Consider the following 17,916-nt stretch of genomic DNA (forward strand, 5'->3'; position numbering starts at 1 on the left):
TAAATGAAAATTTTTTAAAAAAACTGACCGCTGCCTCGGCAGCGATTTTTTCTTTAAAAAACTTATTTTTTTTAAATGGCTGCCGTCGGAAATTTATGTAATTTAAAACTTGTTCTTTATGTTTTATTTTTTATATATAAAAACGCTGCTATAACAACGATTTTAAAGAAATAATGTTTTTTTTGTTTTGAGAAAATCGCTGCTAAGGCAGCTATTTTTATTTCTTTTAACGGAACAACGTTAACTTTTGTCAAAAGAAAATTGCTCCATCAGGAGCGATTTTGCCCTTTTGGTTAATTTTTTTTTTGATGTGCCGTTTTTGTTTTTTGAAGGAAAAAAATGACCCTTTTGGCTTGGGACTCCCTTTTTGTGGATATTTAAATTCATTAGAGTAATAAGGTAACCATATTGTCAAACTACAAAGGATACAATGTTTTTAAAGAATTAAAAAAAATGTTAATAATAAAAAAGGAATTAAAAAATGTTAATAATAAAAAAAGAATTAAAAAATGTTAATAATAAAAAAGGAATAATGTGACATGGCATCCTATTAAGAGAGAGATAATGTTTTTTTTGTGTCAAGTATATTTTGAGAAAAAGAGGTAAAATTGGGTGATATTGTGGTCCTAAAACAAACATAAGTGATATTCCTAGGTAATTTCTCAAACATGGGTGACTGTCTAGGGAAATTACTCCTCATATTAGTTATTAGAATCAATAAAAAATTATTTGTTATAGTTCTGACCATGAAAATTATATTTCAAAATTGGAGTTATATTGATTATGAATACAATGTACAGTGAAAACGATTTTAAAGTTTAATAATCACACATGTTTAGTGAAGTTCCACTTTTAAAAAGAAAATCATAGCTAAACCTAAACGCCCTCGGAATAAATATACTGAAGAAATATCTATCTATATATATCTATGTATATATAAAAGGAGAAGAAAAAACGCCTACGTGTCAGCGCTTAAAAAAAAGAGAATTTAATAATTGTTAAATTAATTTAAAATCTAAAAATAAAAAAGAAAAATTACAAACACTACAAAAATAAAGAAAAAATCAACAAGCAGTTTTTACAGCTTTTTTTAAAATTCAAAAATTTAAATTTACCTTAACTTTTTACTGTTTTTTAAAATGATTTAAAAGTAGTTTTTACAACTAAACGATAAACAATTTTAAAACAGTTCGAAAAAATAGGATGCATAATTCTTTTTTTTTGGAATTAATTATCTGTAATTTTTTTTAGATATATAATCTTTAGAAATAAAATAAAACTACAAAAGGGGTTTTAAAATTAATGTGGTATAGTTAGATAAATGTCATCCAATTCTCAAAAAAAAAATTACCACCCACGCTTGCCAAGTGCAGGAAGACCAAACATCAAATTAACACATTCTAAAACTTACTTAAATTAACAGTATAAAAGGAGAAAAAAAAACATTGTCACTTTGATTATATCTCTAAATTTTTTCAATTAATTTTATTTTAAAAAAAACCGTTGTGCATCAATCATTTTAAATAAATAAATAGTAAAACTGCCCACTAACTAAAGAAACGGTTATAAAGATATATTTTATTTAAAAAAAAATATAATTGATTCTTTAAATTAAGTAACCAACTTACATATTATTAAATTATTATTATTTTAAAATGAAAAAATAGTAATTTTTTGTGTTTGAATTTAAAGAGGTTATCTAAAACTGCTTTATCCATTACCTCTTTTTTCTCTATATATACACAATTAAGAAATTTCAGAAAGTCAAATCCATCAATGTTTTCAGAAATATATGCAGATTGATAATTCGGCACAATTGGATAAAGGTACATTTATGGATATTGCTTTTATCCATTTGCTGATTTTATATGGAAAAATTACAAAAGTATACTACTTAAGACTTCTATTAACAAAATATCAGTATACTTATATTTAATTACAAACTAAGTTTTTAAATTACATACATAACAAAATATTTAATTTTTTATTTTACTTTAAAAAAAAATTACCGGATTTTCTCTCTCTGACTCTTAGTAGTTTGTGCCATATTATGTGAAGTGTAAATAGGTATTTAATTTTATCATATATTCTCTCTCATTAAACAGAGCCACATCCACACGTTTGTTTATTCTTTTTTATTTCCTTTTTATGCTTTGTAGTAATTTATTGGGATTCCTTTTATATAAAGATTTGTGGTACCAATAAAGTTGTTACAGTACTATAATTGAGGTATAGTTCCAAGAAATATTACAAATCTCTTTTCACACGTTTCATTATTTTTTTATTTTCCTTTTTACGTTTTGTAGTCATTTTTTCTGTTCATACTGATTTATTCCTTTTATTTAAAGATTTTTATGATACCAATAAAATTAGTACAATTATCAATAACTGAGTTATTTTCAAGTTATATTAGGATTTCTTTTTTCAGCAGTATATTGAGATAACCCTTCAGTTTTATTCATCCATATCTCTTAAACCTTACATCTTCTTCACTTAATCGCTTGTCATTCCAATTAATCAGAGGCCTCACCATAATTTCTAACGCCTAACCATCCATCTTCTTCTTATTAGATTCTAATGCCTAACAATTTTTTTACTTGAACATAATATGTTAATTCTGGTAACAGTTCAAACCAAAATATTAACATTTTATAATTTTTTTACAATTCACCGTTATAGGTTGGTATATAATTCAAACATTTGAATTACTGTATACAACCATTATTATGCAATTGGTTTTAGCATTACTCAAATATTATACCAAATCTGTTTTATTTGTGCTATTTGTTTTCATTTAATGTTTTAATTTGCTATATATACCATTAAGTTTACCAAATTTTGTGTAGTTTTTATTATAAGTAAATCAATTTTTTTACATTAACAGAGTGAGTTTTTTTTCTGGTATCATTCAAACCATGATTTTAACTTTAAGTAGTTTTTTCAAATTTATTGTTTTAGGTTGCTATATAATGCAAACATATGATCCCTACATACAATCATTATTATGTTCCTATATGTTTACCAATTTTCGTTCCTATTTTAACGTAAGTTCACCAAAATTTCCTTTAACAAATTGTATTTATTATGGTTTCAGATTAAACCAATATATTAACACACCTCATTTTTTCAATATTCCTATATTTTTTCAAATAATTGATTTAATCAACTTTTTACATTAACATAGTCTATTATTTATGGTAACCAAGTTCTTCACATTAACTAGTTTTTAATAATTTTTATTTTAGGTTGGAATTATACCAACCTCACTTGCTCATTCACAACACGATTATTAAATGAGTTCATTATAGCCATTAATAACAATTACGGATTCAATAATATTAATAAGATACCAAATAGTAATCAACTTTCAAATGAGGCTTCATTGAGTTCAACTGTATAATCAAATAAATGAGTTCAACTGCATAACTTTCTACAAAGTAAAAATAACAATAAAAATACTATAACGCTAATTCTCATGTGATTTTTTTGGGCAAGTCTTCTTGTTATCCCCAGATAAACCACATTCACTAGAGGTGACTTTTCTTTTCTTTCCCTTTCTTTCGGTGAATTCCTTGTCGCGATCATTTTTGGTGGTCTGCCTGGCTGCTTTCTTGCAATTGGTGGTAACATTACCTCTTTCAAAACATGTGATGGAATATCCCAAGTGCTTTCACAAGGCAAGGATTCTATTGGTATTGCATATGTACCCTGATAATTCTTATTACTATAATAAGCGGAATAGTAGTCAGCGCGATGTTTATTCCTATATTTGATAGCAGCAACTACATAACTACAAGGGATCTCATCATGTTGAAATCTGCCACAACTGCTCATACGAGTATTCAGACATACTGTAAACCTCTTTGCACCATTTATAATTGTAAATGTATTCTGTTGATGAGCGTACCTTCAATTTAAAACATACATTATCAATAATAATACCAAAACATACTATGTATAATATAGTATTGTTAATACTTACTATGTATTGAATTACAAACTCTTGATAATTTGATAAATTTTGCAGAATGCAGTTACTACATCCATATATTTAAACATCTTGGTAGTTACATTGGTAATTGATGGCACACAACTAAGTTTTTCTTTTTATACACTCTAGCAAGTGACTAACTTTTTCACCATTTACTGTACTAAATAATAAATTGGCATACTTGTGGTAATTCACACTAACAGGTATACCAAATAATTTATTATACCAATAAACATATCATAAGTATTCTGACATTTAAGGTATTACAATTTAGACCAAAAAATACATCAACACATACCACCAATTCATAGAAACTATTCAAGCATAAGTACCAAATCATATACCAATCAACATATTATCAATTTTTCAATTTATTATATACACCAATTCAGATAATTAAAATACATAAAAAATGTACCAATATATTATCAATTTTTCAATTTATTATATACACCAATTCAAATAATCAAAATAAACCAAACAATGTACCAAAATATTATTTTATTGTTGTATTTTATATACCAAATAATACAACAAAAAACACATATACATGCACCTACAATCTTACTTGCAGTTGGTATGTGTACACCATATCACATATCAAAAGTAATATTGATACAATCTGTTAACATACTACATTCAACATACCAATTTAAACACACAATTTATGATGTTATTTTAAGTTGTTGCATTAATCAATTAAACCTAAACTTTTCAAAAAAATCCTATTCGACACATCAGATTACAATAAAATCATATGAAGTTGTTGTAATTACACCAAAATCGTTAACATAAAATAACAAATCAATACCAAAAGAATAAAAACTCAGATGCTGTGAAAAACTCTATATTGTTTCACAAACAATTGATAAATTTTAATATTTATTTAATAATTAAACCAGCATATTGATGCTCCAAAACATCAAACAAATCATATGAATTTACATTCCACCAAAATCGACAAAATATACCAAAAGAATAACTACAAAAAAGATTAAAATCGATATGTTATGAAAAATCAAATACAACCACGAAAAAAAATCACCATATGAACTGTTTTTTATCAATTACCTGATGAGTCTCATCACGTGCTGTGTTGAATTAGAATTGAAAAAATATTGGTATGCATTTTGGATCGTTGATCTTAGTAGAGAAGAGGAGTTTTATTTTTGTATGAAACCTCTCTTCATGGGAGATATTATATAACAAATTGGACTAAATCAAGGAAAGTAAAATAATTGAAAAAATTTAAGGGATACGTGATTTTGTGGTTGACTTGGTAAACATTTTTTAAAAAAAATAAAAATTCTAGTTTTGAAAAAAAAATATTGTTATATAATTGAAAAAAAAAGTATTGCTATATTGATGTAATTAAAGACTTTAAGTTGTATATTTAAGTTTTTTGCCCATTTTATATTTAGTTTCATTTTTGTTTCAGATTTCTTGAGACTTAACATTATTTTTTAGATTTCGAGAATTTATTCAGTGTATGATTCTACAGTGTGATAAATTTCTTTTTCCTTGCACTTTCTCAACTTATATTATGTAATCATTGCAATTTTTCATATTAATTTTATTGATTAGTTTGCAAGTTTAAGATATTCATTCATATGATCTGTACCACTAATATATTTTGATGAAATGTTATCACTAATTAAAATGAGAGTTCACTAGAAGAAGAAACTCATGAGAAGTTTGAAAGTATTATATCCACAAAATATGTTTGAATAGAGTACGAGAAATTTAAAAATAATTTTAATTATCTATTGTGTTTTTATTGTTTACAAAAAACATTTTTTTAAGTTTGTTGATTTCCTTATTCAAATACAATTATGTATAATATATTGTTTTGTGGTCTTGCATGATTATTATATACCAGTGATTCAAATTTTTTTTTGACAAAATAAGAAGTTAAATATGTGATTGGATATTATCACTAATTAAAAACAAATCCAGAAGAAGAAGATACATATAAGGATGTTGAACACTATACTTATATGTTGGTAAATCAATTTAAGTAAAGCTTAATCAATGGAACTTTTTGTTTTTAAAAAAATCGTTATATCAATTAAATCATGCATATACAGTTAAAGAAAAAAATAACAAATAACTTGACAATTTCGTGTCATGTCACATGTGTAGTAAAAGAACTATATTGATTGTGGTTTGTTAGATCGTCATGTAATTTTTGTTCACCATCTTATTTGGAGATTCAAGTTTGAAAAAATCCTAATCTATTTGGAACATATTGGTGTTATGAGACGTATTTTAAACACAGTGTAATGACTTCTTTTGTTTCTTTCTATACTAACATTAAAATTTAAACGTGTGTGATTTTTTTTTGGAAAAATATTTTTAACTATCTTTCCACAACCTCCTTATTTATAGCAAAACAATGATAATATTTATAATATAATAAAATAATAATAAAAATAATTATCTTAATTATTAAATTAACTAAATTAATTTAAAACCCGGAAATAAAAAATAAAAATTACAAACATAAAAGGAAAAAAAAATTGAAAACACGTAAGATTATTTTTTAAACCATAAAAGTAACCAACTCAACTTTTTTTTGAAAAAATATTTTTAATTATCTTTCCACAACCTCCTTATTTATAGCAAAATAAATAATAATAATAATAATAATAATAATAATAATAATAATAATAATAATAACAATAATAATAATAATTATCAAATTTTAAAATCCGAAAATAAAAACAAAAATTACAAATATAAAGGAAAAATAACTGGAGAAAACGTAATACTATTTTTTAAAACATAAAAGTAACCAACCCAACTTTTTTTTTTTGGAAAAATACTTCTAACTATCTTTCCACAACCTCCTTATTTATAGCAAAACAAATATTATTATTATTATTATTATTAAATTTATTAAATTAAGTTTAAAATCCGATAAAAAAAAAGAAAAATAACAAAATTTAAAATGAAAAAAAAAAATGAAAAAACATGTAGTACTATTTTTAAAAGAAACATGGCAGAGTAGTTAAGTGGTATTTGTTTTGTCCGTTATCTAGATTTTTATAATAATAATAATAATAATGATTTATCTATATATAAAAGGAGAAGAAAAAATGCCTACGTGTCAGCGCTTAAAAAAAAGAGAATTTAATAATTGTTAAATTAATTTAAAATCTAAAAATAAAAAAGAAAAATTACAAACACTACAAAAATAAAGAAAAAATCAACAAGCAGTTTTTACAGCTTTTTTTAAAATTCAAAAATTTAAATTTGCCTTAACTTTTTACTGTTTTTTAAAATGATTTAAAAGTAGTTTTTACAACTAAACGATAAACAATTTTAAAACAGTTCGAAAAAATAGGATGCATAATTCTTTTTTTGTGGAATTAATTATCTGTAATTTTTTTTAGATATATAATCTTTAGAAATAAAATAAAACTACAAAAGGGGTTTTAAAATTAATGTGGTATAGTTAGATAAATGTCATCCAATTCAAAAAAAAAAATTACCACCCAAGTTTGCCAAGTGCAGGAAGACCAAACATCAAATTAACACATTCTAAAACTTACTTAAATTAACAGTATAAAAGGAGAAAAAAAACATTGTCACTTTGATTATATCTCTAAATTTTTCCAATTAATTTTATTTTTAAAAAAATCGTTGTGCATCAATCAGTTTAAATAAATAAATAGTAAAATTGCCAACTAACTAAAAGAAACGGTTATAAAGATATATTTTATTTTAAAAAAAATATAACTAATTCTTTAAATTAAGTAACCAACTTACATATTATTAAATTATTATAATTTTAAAATGAAAAATTAGTAATTTTTTGTATTTGAATTTAAAGTGGTTATCTAAAACTGCTCTATTCACTACCTCTTTTTTCTCTATATACACAATTAAGAAATTTCAGAAAGTCAAATCCATCAATGTTTTCATAAATATATGCAGATTGATAATTCGGCACAATTGGATAAAGGTACATTTATGGATATTGCTTTTATCCATTTGCTAATTTTATATTTATTTTGATTTTTGTTTCAGATTTCTTGAGACTTAACATTATTTTTTAGATTTCGAGAATTTATTCGGCATATGATTCTACAGTGTGATAAATTTCTTTTTCCTTGCACTTTCTCAATAAATATTATGTAATCATTGCAATTTTTCATATTAATTTTATTGATTAATTTGCAAGTTTAAGATATTCATTCATATGATCTGTACCACTAATATATTTTGATGAAATATTATCACTAATTAAAATGAGAGTTCACTAGAAGAAGAAACTCATGAGAAGTTTGAAAGTATTATATCCACAAAATATGTTTGAATAGAGTAAGAGAAGTTTAAAAATAATTTTAATTATCTATTATGTTTTTATTTTTTACAAAAAATAATTTTTTAAGTTTGTTGATTTCCTTATTCAAATACAAATATGTGTAATATATTGTTTTGTGGTCTTGCATGATTATTATATACCAGTGATTCGATTATTTTTTTTGACAAAATAAGAAGTTAAATATGTGATTGGATATTATCACTAATTAAAAACAAATCCAGAAGAAGAAGATACATATAAGGATGTTGAACACTATACTTATATGTTGGTAAATCAATTTAAGCAAAGCTTAATCAATGAAATTTTTTGTTTTTTAAAAAATCATTATATCAATTAAATCATGCATATACATTTAAAGAAAAAAATAACAAATAACTTGACAATTCCGTGTCGTGTCATATGTGTAGTAAAAGAACTACATTGATTCTGGTTTGTTAGATCGTCATGTAATTTTTGTTCACCATCTTATTTGGAGATTCAAGTTTGAAAAAATCCTAATCTATTTGGAACATATTGGTGTTATGAGACGTATTTTAAACACAGTGTAATGACTTCTTTTGTTTCTTTCTATACTAACATTAAAATTTAAACGTGTGTGATATTTTTTTCGGAAAAATATTTTTAACTATTTTTCCACAACCTCCTTATTTATAGCAAAACAATGATAATATTAATAATAATATTTATAATATAATAAAATAATTATCTTAATTATTAAATTAACTAAATTAATTTAAAACCCGAAAATAAAAAATAAAAATTACAAATATAAAAGGAAAAAAATTTGAAAACACGTAAGATTATTTTTTAAACCATAAAAGTAACCAACTCAACTTTTTTTTGAAAAAATATTTTTAATTATCTTTCCACAACCTCCTTATTTATAGCAAAATAAATAATAATAATTATCAAATTTTAAAATCCGAAAATAAAAACAAAAATTACAAATATAAAAGGAAAAATAACTGGAGAAAACGTAATACTATTTTTCAAAACATAAAAGTAACCAACCCAACTTTTGTTTAACTTTCTTTCCACAACCTCCTTATTTATAGCAAAACAAATAATAATAATAATAATAATAATAATAATAATAATAATAATAATAATAATAATAATAATATTATTATTATTATTATTATTATTATTATTATTAAATTTATTAAATTAAGTTTAAAATCCGATAAAAAGAAATAGAAAAATAACAAAATTTAAAATGAAAAAAAAAAAGAAAAAACATGTAATACTATTTTAAAAAGAAACATGGCAGAGTAGTTAAGTGGTATTTGTTTTGTCCGTTATCTAGATTTTTATAATAATAATAATGATAATAATATAAACAAATATAAAATGAAAAAAAAAAACTGAAAAAAACGTAACAAACCGATCCACGTAATATTATTTTTTAAAAATTACAACAGAATAGTTACTTTTAAATTTGAATTTAAATTTAAAGTGGTTATCTAAAACTGCTCTATCCATTATTTAGATTTTTAATATATACATAAATAAATTCAACTAAAAAAATTAATGGATCTATTCTTTAAATGTGTAATGTTATTTGTGTTTCAATTCTTCTTTACTTCATCTTTTTCTTTGGGGGCGAATATGTATATTATTTGATGCCAGAAGAAAAATCGAATATATTTGCAAAGGAATAAGTGAAAGTACAAGAAAGAAGAACAACAATATTTATATAAATCTTATAACACTTAATTTGTATAATTTTTTTTATAAAGTGATTTATTCATTTAAATCAAGATATAATTATTTTTTTAAAAAAATATTTGATTTATTCCTATATATATATACCTATATATATATATTCACATTAGCGGTCATCTTTAATTTATATTTTTATTTTTAACTGATTATATATGCGGTAAAATTAAATGATAATTTTTTTAAAAATATTTTCAGTTTTGAAAGAAAAAATAGGAATACAATATTATGGGCCAAAATTAAACTAAAAAGATGAAAAATGAAATTACGAGGATAATGATGATGAAATTAATAAAAACGTGCATATTACCAAAATAATTATACACTACTCAAATTTTTAAATCACGTGATAACGTATTATTTATTATTAGATTCCCTTCAAAAGCAAGGTAATTAATAATATTGATTTTCTATTGGAGTGATAAGATTAGGAATGAAGTTATCCGGGAGAAGGTGGGAGTGGCCTCTGTGGTGGACAAGCTGAGAGAAGCAAGACTGAGATGGTTTGGACATGTGAGGAGACGGTGCGCAGACGCACCAGTGAGGAGGTGTGAGGGGCTGGTTGTAGAGGGTACGCGGAGGGGTAGAGGTAGGCCTAAGAAGTATTGGGGAGAGGTGATTAGACAGGACTTGGCTCAGCTTCGCATTACCGAAGACATGACTCTAGATAGTAAAGCGTGGAGGTCACGTATTAAGGTTGTAGGTTAGTAGGGCTAGAGTGTTGTCCTCCCTTGCGAGAGTATGGGTTGTTAGCGTTTGTAGTAGTCCTTGCCTTACACTTGCAGTTCTTGTTTGTGTTACATATAGCCTTCTGGTTTTTATTGCGTTTCACTTCTCTCATTGTTTTATTGTTGTTGCTGTCCCATTGTTGATTATAACTATCTTTCTTATTGGATGTGATGTTTTACACAATGTTTTCCTCGCCTTTTACTTGGTTTTGATGTACTTGAGCTGAGGGTCTCTCGGAAACAGCCTCTCTACCTCTACGAGGTAGTGGCAGGGTCTGCGTACATCCCACCCTACCCAGACCCCACCTAGTGAGATTTCACTGGGTATGTTGTTGTTGTTGTTGTATTGTTCCTTTATTTTTAAAGTACGTCTATAATAATAATAATAAAAATTGAGTCATATCTTTTTATTTAGTTCTTCTATTCTAATATATATGTATAACACGACTAAAATATACATTTTGAGACAATCTATCTAATTATTGTATTTTAGCATTTCGTATCCATTACTCATTTAATTCTGTATTAAATAATTTATATAACATTTGATGCTCTTAACAAATTTGTTCATAATTTTCGGGCTACATAGCATTATGGTTGTCAATGAAAAAATTATTTTGTTGTTGTATGGACATGAAAATTACAAATATACCATTCAAGTATTCAATATGTGTTAAGAAGTTATGAGAAACTTCCTATGTTAATCGCCATAACAATTACGCAAGAGTAACTCATGAATGAAAATGTGGCACTCATTAAAGAGCGTAGAGATTCGAGTCCTCTTCAAGGCATAATATTGAGAAATACTAATTTAAAATAATTTTTTCATATAGACAAATGTATAATATATGTTCGAGAATAATATACAACATAATTATTTTCTTTTATATTATCCGCGCATTGCGCGGGTACGTATACTAGTAATAACAAAAAAATAAACATTTTATTTATGATTTCTTAAAACACGTGCAAAACGAGTAGTAAATATTGTTTCAACAAGAGAGTCACTGAGATTTCCAAATGTGAACAATACTACAAAGCGACTCATAAGACGATCCTCCGCTGTTAAGTGCAATTTTTGCACTTTCTTTTAGCTCTTTGGCTCTCATCCTAATAGCTTTCCCTTTTTCTCCTTCCATAACAATCCTCACATTTTTCTCAATTTCATTCCGATCAACAAGCTCTTCCCCAGGATCTTTCGAGAACTTTAAAGCCACCCCGGCCTCCTCCGCTAAGAGGGTGGCGTTCATCCTCTGCTCCGCGTAAAGTGGCCATGCTATTATAGGCACACCATGAATTATGCTTTCTAAAGTCGAATTCCATCCACAATGTGACAGAAATGCTCCGGTTGATGGGTGGTTGAGAATTGATGTTTGTGGGGCCCATGATGGGACCACTAAACCCCTCCCTTCTGTTTTCTTAACGAATCCTTCAGGCAAGTACAGTAATGGGTCATTCTCATCGCTCCCCACGTTGAAAAAAGCTGCTGATGCACTTGCATCACTTGGTTTGCGCGCCACTAAAATGAACCTATTATTGGAAGTACAATTATAGTTAAAAAAAAATATACTCACAATTTATACACTTTATTACTCTAAACGGGGTGTGGCCAAAGACAACCAATTTTGGTACTATATTTCATCGAAGAATAAGAGCCCGTTTGGATTGACTTAAAAAAAGTAGTTTTTCAAAGTACTGAAACTTATTTTTAAAATAAGTAGTTATGTGTTTGGATAAAAGTGTTGCAGTTGAAAAAAAAGTTGTTGATGTGTTTGGCAAATAAGTGTTGGTAAACACTTTTTTTTATCAAAATGTCTGAAATACCCTTTAAGTTGTTAACATGATGAAAAGTTGATTAATTTAAGGTTTTTATACTTTAAAAAAAATTAAAACAAAATTAATTTATATTTTACATCCATAAGTAATAATATTTTCCTATCATTCACATATTTCTTTACCACCACAAATTATTTATAAGAGGAATAATAATAAAAATATAATAAAATAATAATAATAATATAATAATAATAATAAAATAGTAATGATAATAATAATAATAATAATAATAATAATAATAATAATAAAATAATAAAATAATAAAATAATAAAATAATAATAATAATAATAATAATATAATAATAATAATATAATAATAATATATAATAAAATAATGATAATAAAATAATAATAATAATGATAATAATAATAATGATGATAATAATGATAATAATAATAATGATGATAATAATAAAATAAAAATATATATAATAATAATAATAATAAAATAATAATAATAATATTCAATATGGTAATTTGGAAATTGTATAAAAGAATTAAGGGCAAAAAAGTAATATACTTGATCAATATAAAAGGGCTTTTAAGTTAAAAAAAAAAAAAAAAAACTCCCCTCCCCTAGCTTTTAGCTTTTGACTTAAAATAATTCATTTTTGACTTAAAATAAGTCACTTTGATAATTGTCAAACACTCTAATAAGTCAAAAACTGGTTTTTAAGCTAGTTTGACCAGGTTAAAAGCTCATCCAAACAGGCTCTAATATATAAACTTATTTTTTAATACTACATCAACTTGAATATATTTCCTCCCATTTAAATTGTGTATAAATGGATATTTAAATTATTCAAAAGTTAAACAAGTAGATATATGTGTCTTATATGACATAATATACGTAAGATATAATGTAGGACGCAAAACTGCCAAATAAGACATGCTTGTTTAATTTTTGAATAGTTTAACTGTTTAATTGTGCATATCTAAAGTTAGAGACCAAAAATATGGACCAAGTTTAATGACATATTTAGGTATGAAAAATGATATATGGGTATATTTAATAACAATTTAACTGTGTCTGGTTAAATTATACTCCCTTAGTCCTATTTTATATATCATTTTTTACTTTGCACTTGCATTAAGAGATTCAATAACTTTATCTTTCTATCCTTATTTAATGTTTTTTCAAGTCAACTTTATTAATAAATGACAATATTAATTAACTATTTTATCAAGGGTATAATAGGCAAAATATGGTAATTTATGCACAAATTTTATAAAATGATAAATATTATGATCAAACTAGTTATAGAAAGAGATGACATATAAAATGAAAGGGAGGAAATATCATATAAAATGGGACAACTAAAGGAATATTACCTTTGTTGACTCATTTCGAGACCCCAAGCTAACTCAGTAAGTTGTTCACTCGTCAAGGTGCCGCCACTACCAAAGACCACAAAAAGAACAGAATCAGGGGGCTGATCATCCAGCCAAGCTAAAATCTCTGCATCCTTTCCTGTAACAACTTCATCTTGTTTGATTAACGGCCCGATTGTATAAACAGGAGGAAGAGGTATATTTTGGAAAAACAAATTTTCTCTAAGAGCTTTAAGGGATACAGGTTCAAGATCATCCCAACTGTTCACAAATATCCCCGCTGCTAATGGCAACCTGCTCACGTTAAGCAAATACCACTTGTACTCGTCGTTCTTCCTGTCTTTCACCTGTACAATACAATTCAAAATTTAAACTTGATGAATTCAACGTAATACTGTTTTAGTTAAATTTATCGCACTTTTTACAAGTACAAGTTCAAAACTATTTTCCATGTATAATCATGCTTCCTATGACAAAAATATTGAATTCAGTTGAATCAGAAGCGCTTAATGCAAATTCGATATACTCAGGAACGTAACACATAAACTTCAAATCCGTTTTCGTAAACAACTTTACCTGATCGAGGATATCGTGAGGGCAAATTGGGGTACATCCCGGAGTTTGAATAGGTTCAGGAAGATCAACAAATTCGCCTTCAACTTCCCTATCAAGCGTAGGTAAGTACAAAGAGAACGCCATTAAAATAGTAGAAGCAGTGAAAAAAGAGTAAACAGGAATCGAAAGCTTTTCGCAAATCTCAAAAGCGTCAGTACAGAACAAATCGATGATTAAAGCTTTTGGGCGTTTTTCCATTAAGAGTGAAGGGAGATGTTTCAGTGATTCGCGGACCATGATACACAATTGCGTGACTACTTTCATATCGTCGGTGAAAAACGAGGAGATATTTTCCACCGGCGGGATTTCAACGGCGGTGAAATCGGCCGGGAGATTTTCCGGTCGGAAAAGTTCGTTCTGAGCAGCGGAAGCTCCGGTGGTGATGACGAAGAAGCTGACGTGGAAGCCGTGGTGTATGACGAGGCGTTTGGCGAATTCGAAGAGCGGAGTAATGTGTCCCATGCCGGGGCTGGGGAGGAAGGCGACGTGAGGCTTCTCGATTTTTTCAGGTATGGTCATGGTGATGAACAAATCGAATTAATCCCAAAAAAGAAAAATAGTTTTTGCAATTTTTTTTAATGCAGAAATAAGATAGATGTGTTTGGTGGTATGGTAAGTTGTAACAGATACATGCTTTATATAGGGAATTTTTTTTAATTTAGGACCCATTTGGCCATGCGATATAGAATTATGTTATGGTATCATGATATGCAATCATGAGATGAAATTGAAGTTTTGTTTAGACACGTGATATGAAATTTTTGTATTGTATATTTTTTCATAAACATAAAAATCTCATAAGTTGTAAAACTATTAAAATAGCCCCAATTATTTATTCAATCTTATCAAATAAACAAAAAAATATAAAATCGCATAATAGATTATTATAAAGTTATTTGTTCTCCACTTAAGTAATTGTTTCATCTAACTTTAATTTAATAAAAAAAATTGAACTTGAATTGTAGTATACTAGTCTTTAATATAATCCTCCCACATAGTACGGACAATTTCCTGTTGAACTTGCATTTCTCGATCATGTGACCGAGAAGACGAACCAACATTGTTACTTTGAGCCATTTGTTGGTTAATATCATCCGCAACTACATTTTCATGCTCGTAGACCATAAATATTTCATCAGTATTTTGGTATTCTCGAAAATAATTATGTAACACTGCACAAGCAATGACAATTTTCACAAGTGCATCAATATCATAATGGTTTATGCCTTGTTTCAGTATTCTAAATCTATTTTTTCAAGCTCCAAAGGTCCGTTCAATCACACTACGCAGAGATGAATGCCTATAATTAAATAGTTCTTTGGCATTTTGAGGTTCTCTTTCACTTCCTCGGTAATTTTGCAAATGATAGCATAGTCCTTTGTATGGAAATAAAAATTATTTTTGTGTTTCGGAAACCAGCATCAACAACATAATATTTATCTACCAACAATCATTTTATAAAGAATTACTAAAAGCATATGTGACGTAATGAGACAACTTTGTGTAAATAAATAATATAATATTTATTCTAAGGATGTAATTTAAAGTTACCATGTGACGGAAATGGAAATTGTGACGTTGGTTCAACAATTGCATTCTCAAGTACTTTACTATCATGTGGGTGCGAATAATAAATAGTAAATAAATAAATTTTATTCTCACGTAGCATAGTAAATCATAAATTTTAATAAGTAATGATGTGATTATAAATTTTATTTACATATGAAATAAATGGTTAGTAGATATAAATGTGGGGTTGTTTTAACAAAATATAAAGTCGTGGATCAATTTTTGTATTAAAATATCTAAAATCATGATATGGAATTCCCATATAATTTCATATCATGGTTTTTGGAGAATATGGAATTACATCTCATGATATAGAATCATGAGATGTAATCAACGTAAAATCGCATGTCCAAACGCTGATTCTATCTCACGATACCATATCGTGATATGATATCGCATGACCAAACGCCTACCTAGTTCCATTTCAATTTATGTGACATCGTTAAACACGACACATAGTTATGAACAATTGTAGTCCAAAATATTTTTGACAATTTGTATAGTTATGAATTATTTCAGTACGATTAAGAATAAAAAATAAATTTTAAAATTGAGTTGTGTTTTATTTCGATGATTGTGGTGTTCGGATCAATTTTTACGCACTTTAATTAATTCCACGAGATATATGTCCTCTCTCATCAACAACAAATAATAGAAAACTAAAATTAGATAAGTTGATTCGTAATATTTTTTTAGAAGAACTAAAATAAAAAAGCGTGTCGGATAAACTAAGAGTCTAAGACTCAAATAATATCATTTTAGTTCAATTTTACTTGATCAATTTTATTAAAAATAACATTTAATTTTATTTATCGCTCAATCTATCACATCATCATTAAATTTAAATAGAGAGAGAGGAAGAAAACATAATTTCGTCTTCAAACTAAATAAGTACTTGAATCAAGAGTGGACAATCACTTTCAAATTTTTTTTTGATTAGATAAATACCCAAAACAGACCAATCATCACATATCCCTATTTCCTATCAAAACTTTTCATAAGAATAGAATAAGCACATAATCAACATGGATTATTCTGCTGCGGTAAAATTACTCCGCTCTTAATTATAAGTTTTAGAATTGAACCTAAAATATAAGAAAAATTTTATTGAAAATTTCACTTACTAATTCTATTGACAATTTCACTTACTAATAAAGCTCGCAATGCAAATTTAATCAAACTTCCATACTTCAAATTCCAAGGGAAAAGAATAATATATTATGTTGGACATTGTAATTGCAGCAGGTCACAAAGTCCAATTTTTACCAGCTCAATGCCACGTGCTCATGTTCCACTTCACGGATAATTGCGGTACTCTTTGCTATTTAAAGTTTATAAATTTAAAATTATTAATTTATATAATTAATAAAATTTTAAAAGAAATATTAAAATTAATTAGAATTATTTAATTTGATCGAACCAAAGTCATATTCCTTCTCCTCCTTTTTATTTGTTATAATATTTAATCTTGATACCTTTATTAAAAGAAATAAAATTGATGTGATTATTTTATCACTCAATATCTGTTAATTACTCCCTCCGTCCCTAATTATTTATCTATTTTTAAATTGATAATACCTGTAAAAAAAATAATGATTGACATAATGAGTTTACCAATTTACTCTTATTAATTATGAAGTTGATGAATTAAAAATTTAAGATTTTCAAGAAGTTTTACCTTTTGCAAATTAATTAAATGAGGGTATAATAAGTTTTCTTGATTTGTCAAAGTGGACAAGTAATTAGGGACAACTAACATATGAAAAGTGGACAAATAATTAGCGATAGAGAGA

The 17,916-nt window shown here is 26.2% G+C and overlaps 2 protein-coding genes across 2 annotated transcripts in view; one reads left to right on the forward strand and one right to left on the reverse strand.

Annotated features, from left to right (window-relative positions):
* Positions 1 to 17,916, forward strand: part of LOC125854789 (zinc finger protein GAI-ASSOCIATED FACTOR 1-like) — a 197,843-nt gene that overhangs the window by 130,610 nt on the left and 49,317 nt on the right. The gene's annotated exons all lie outside the window — the stretch shown is intronic.
* On the reverse strand, positions 11,701 to 15,165 carry LOC125854792 (hydroquinone glucosyltransferase-like). Its single transcript, XM_049534374.1, has 3 exons — positions 14,516 to 15,165; positions 13,940 to 14,286; positions 11,701 to 12,301 (listed from the first exon to the last, which is right to left on the reverse strand). The coding sequence occupies exons 1-3, from the start codon at positions 15,071 to 15,073 to the stop codon at positions 11,776 to 11,778; spliced, it is 1,431 nt and encodes a 476-aa protein (XP_049390331.1). The 5' UTR covers positions 15,074 to 15,165; the 3' UTR covers positions 11,701 to 11,775.

This window comes from Solanum stenotomum, chromosome 2, assembly GCF_019186545.1.
Source record: "Solanum stenotomum isolate F172 chromosome 2, ASM1918654v1, whole genome shotgun sequence".
NCBI lineage: Eukaryota > Viridiplantae > Streptophyta > Magnoliopsida > Solanales > Solanaceae > Solanum > Solanum stenotomum.

Excerpts from the sequence above, each read along its gene's own strand:
- LOC125854792 (XM_049534374.1), bottom strand. The coding sequence starts at position 15,073 with ATGACCATACCTGAAAAAATCGAGAAGCCTCACGTCGCCTTCCTCCCC. Across the intron at positions 14,287-14,515 it reads CTCACGATATCCTCGATCAG|GTGAAAGACAGGAAGAACGA; the intron begins GTAAAGTTGTTT and ends TGTATTGTACAG. Across the intron at positions 12,302-13,939 it reads CTCGAAATGAGTCAACAAAG|GTTCATTTTAGTGGCGCGCA; the intron begins GTAATATTCCTT and ends TTCCAATAATAG.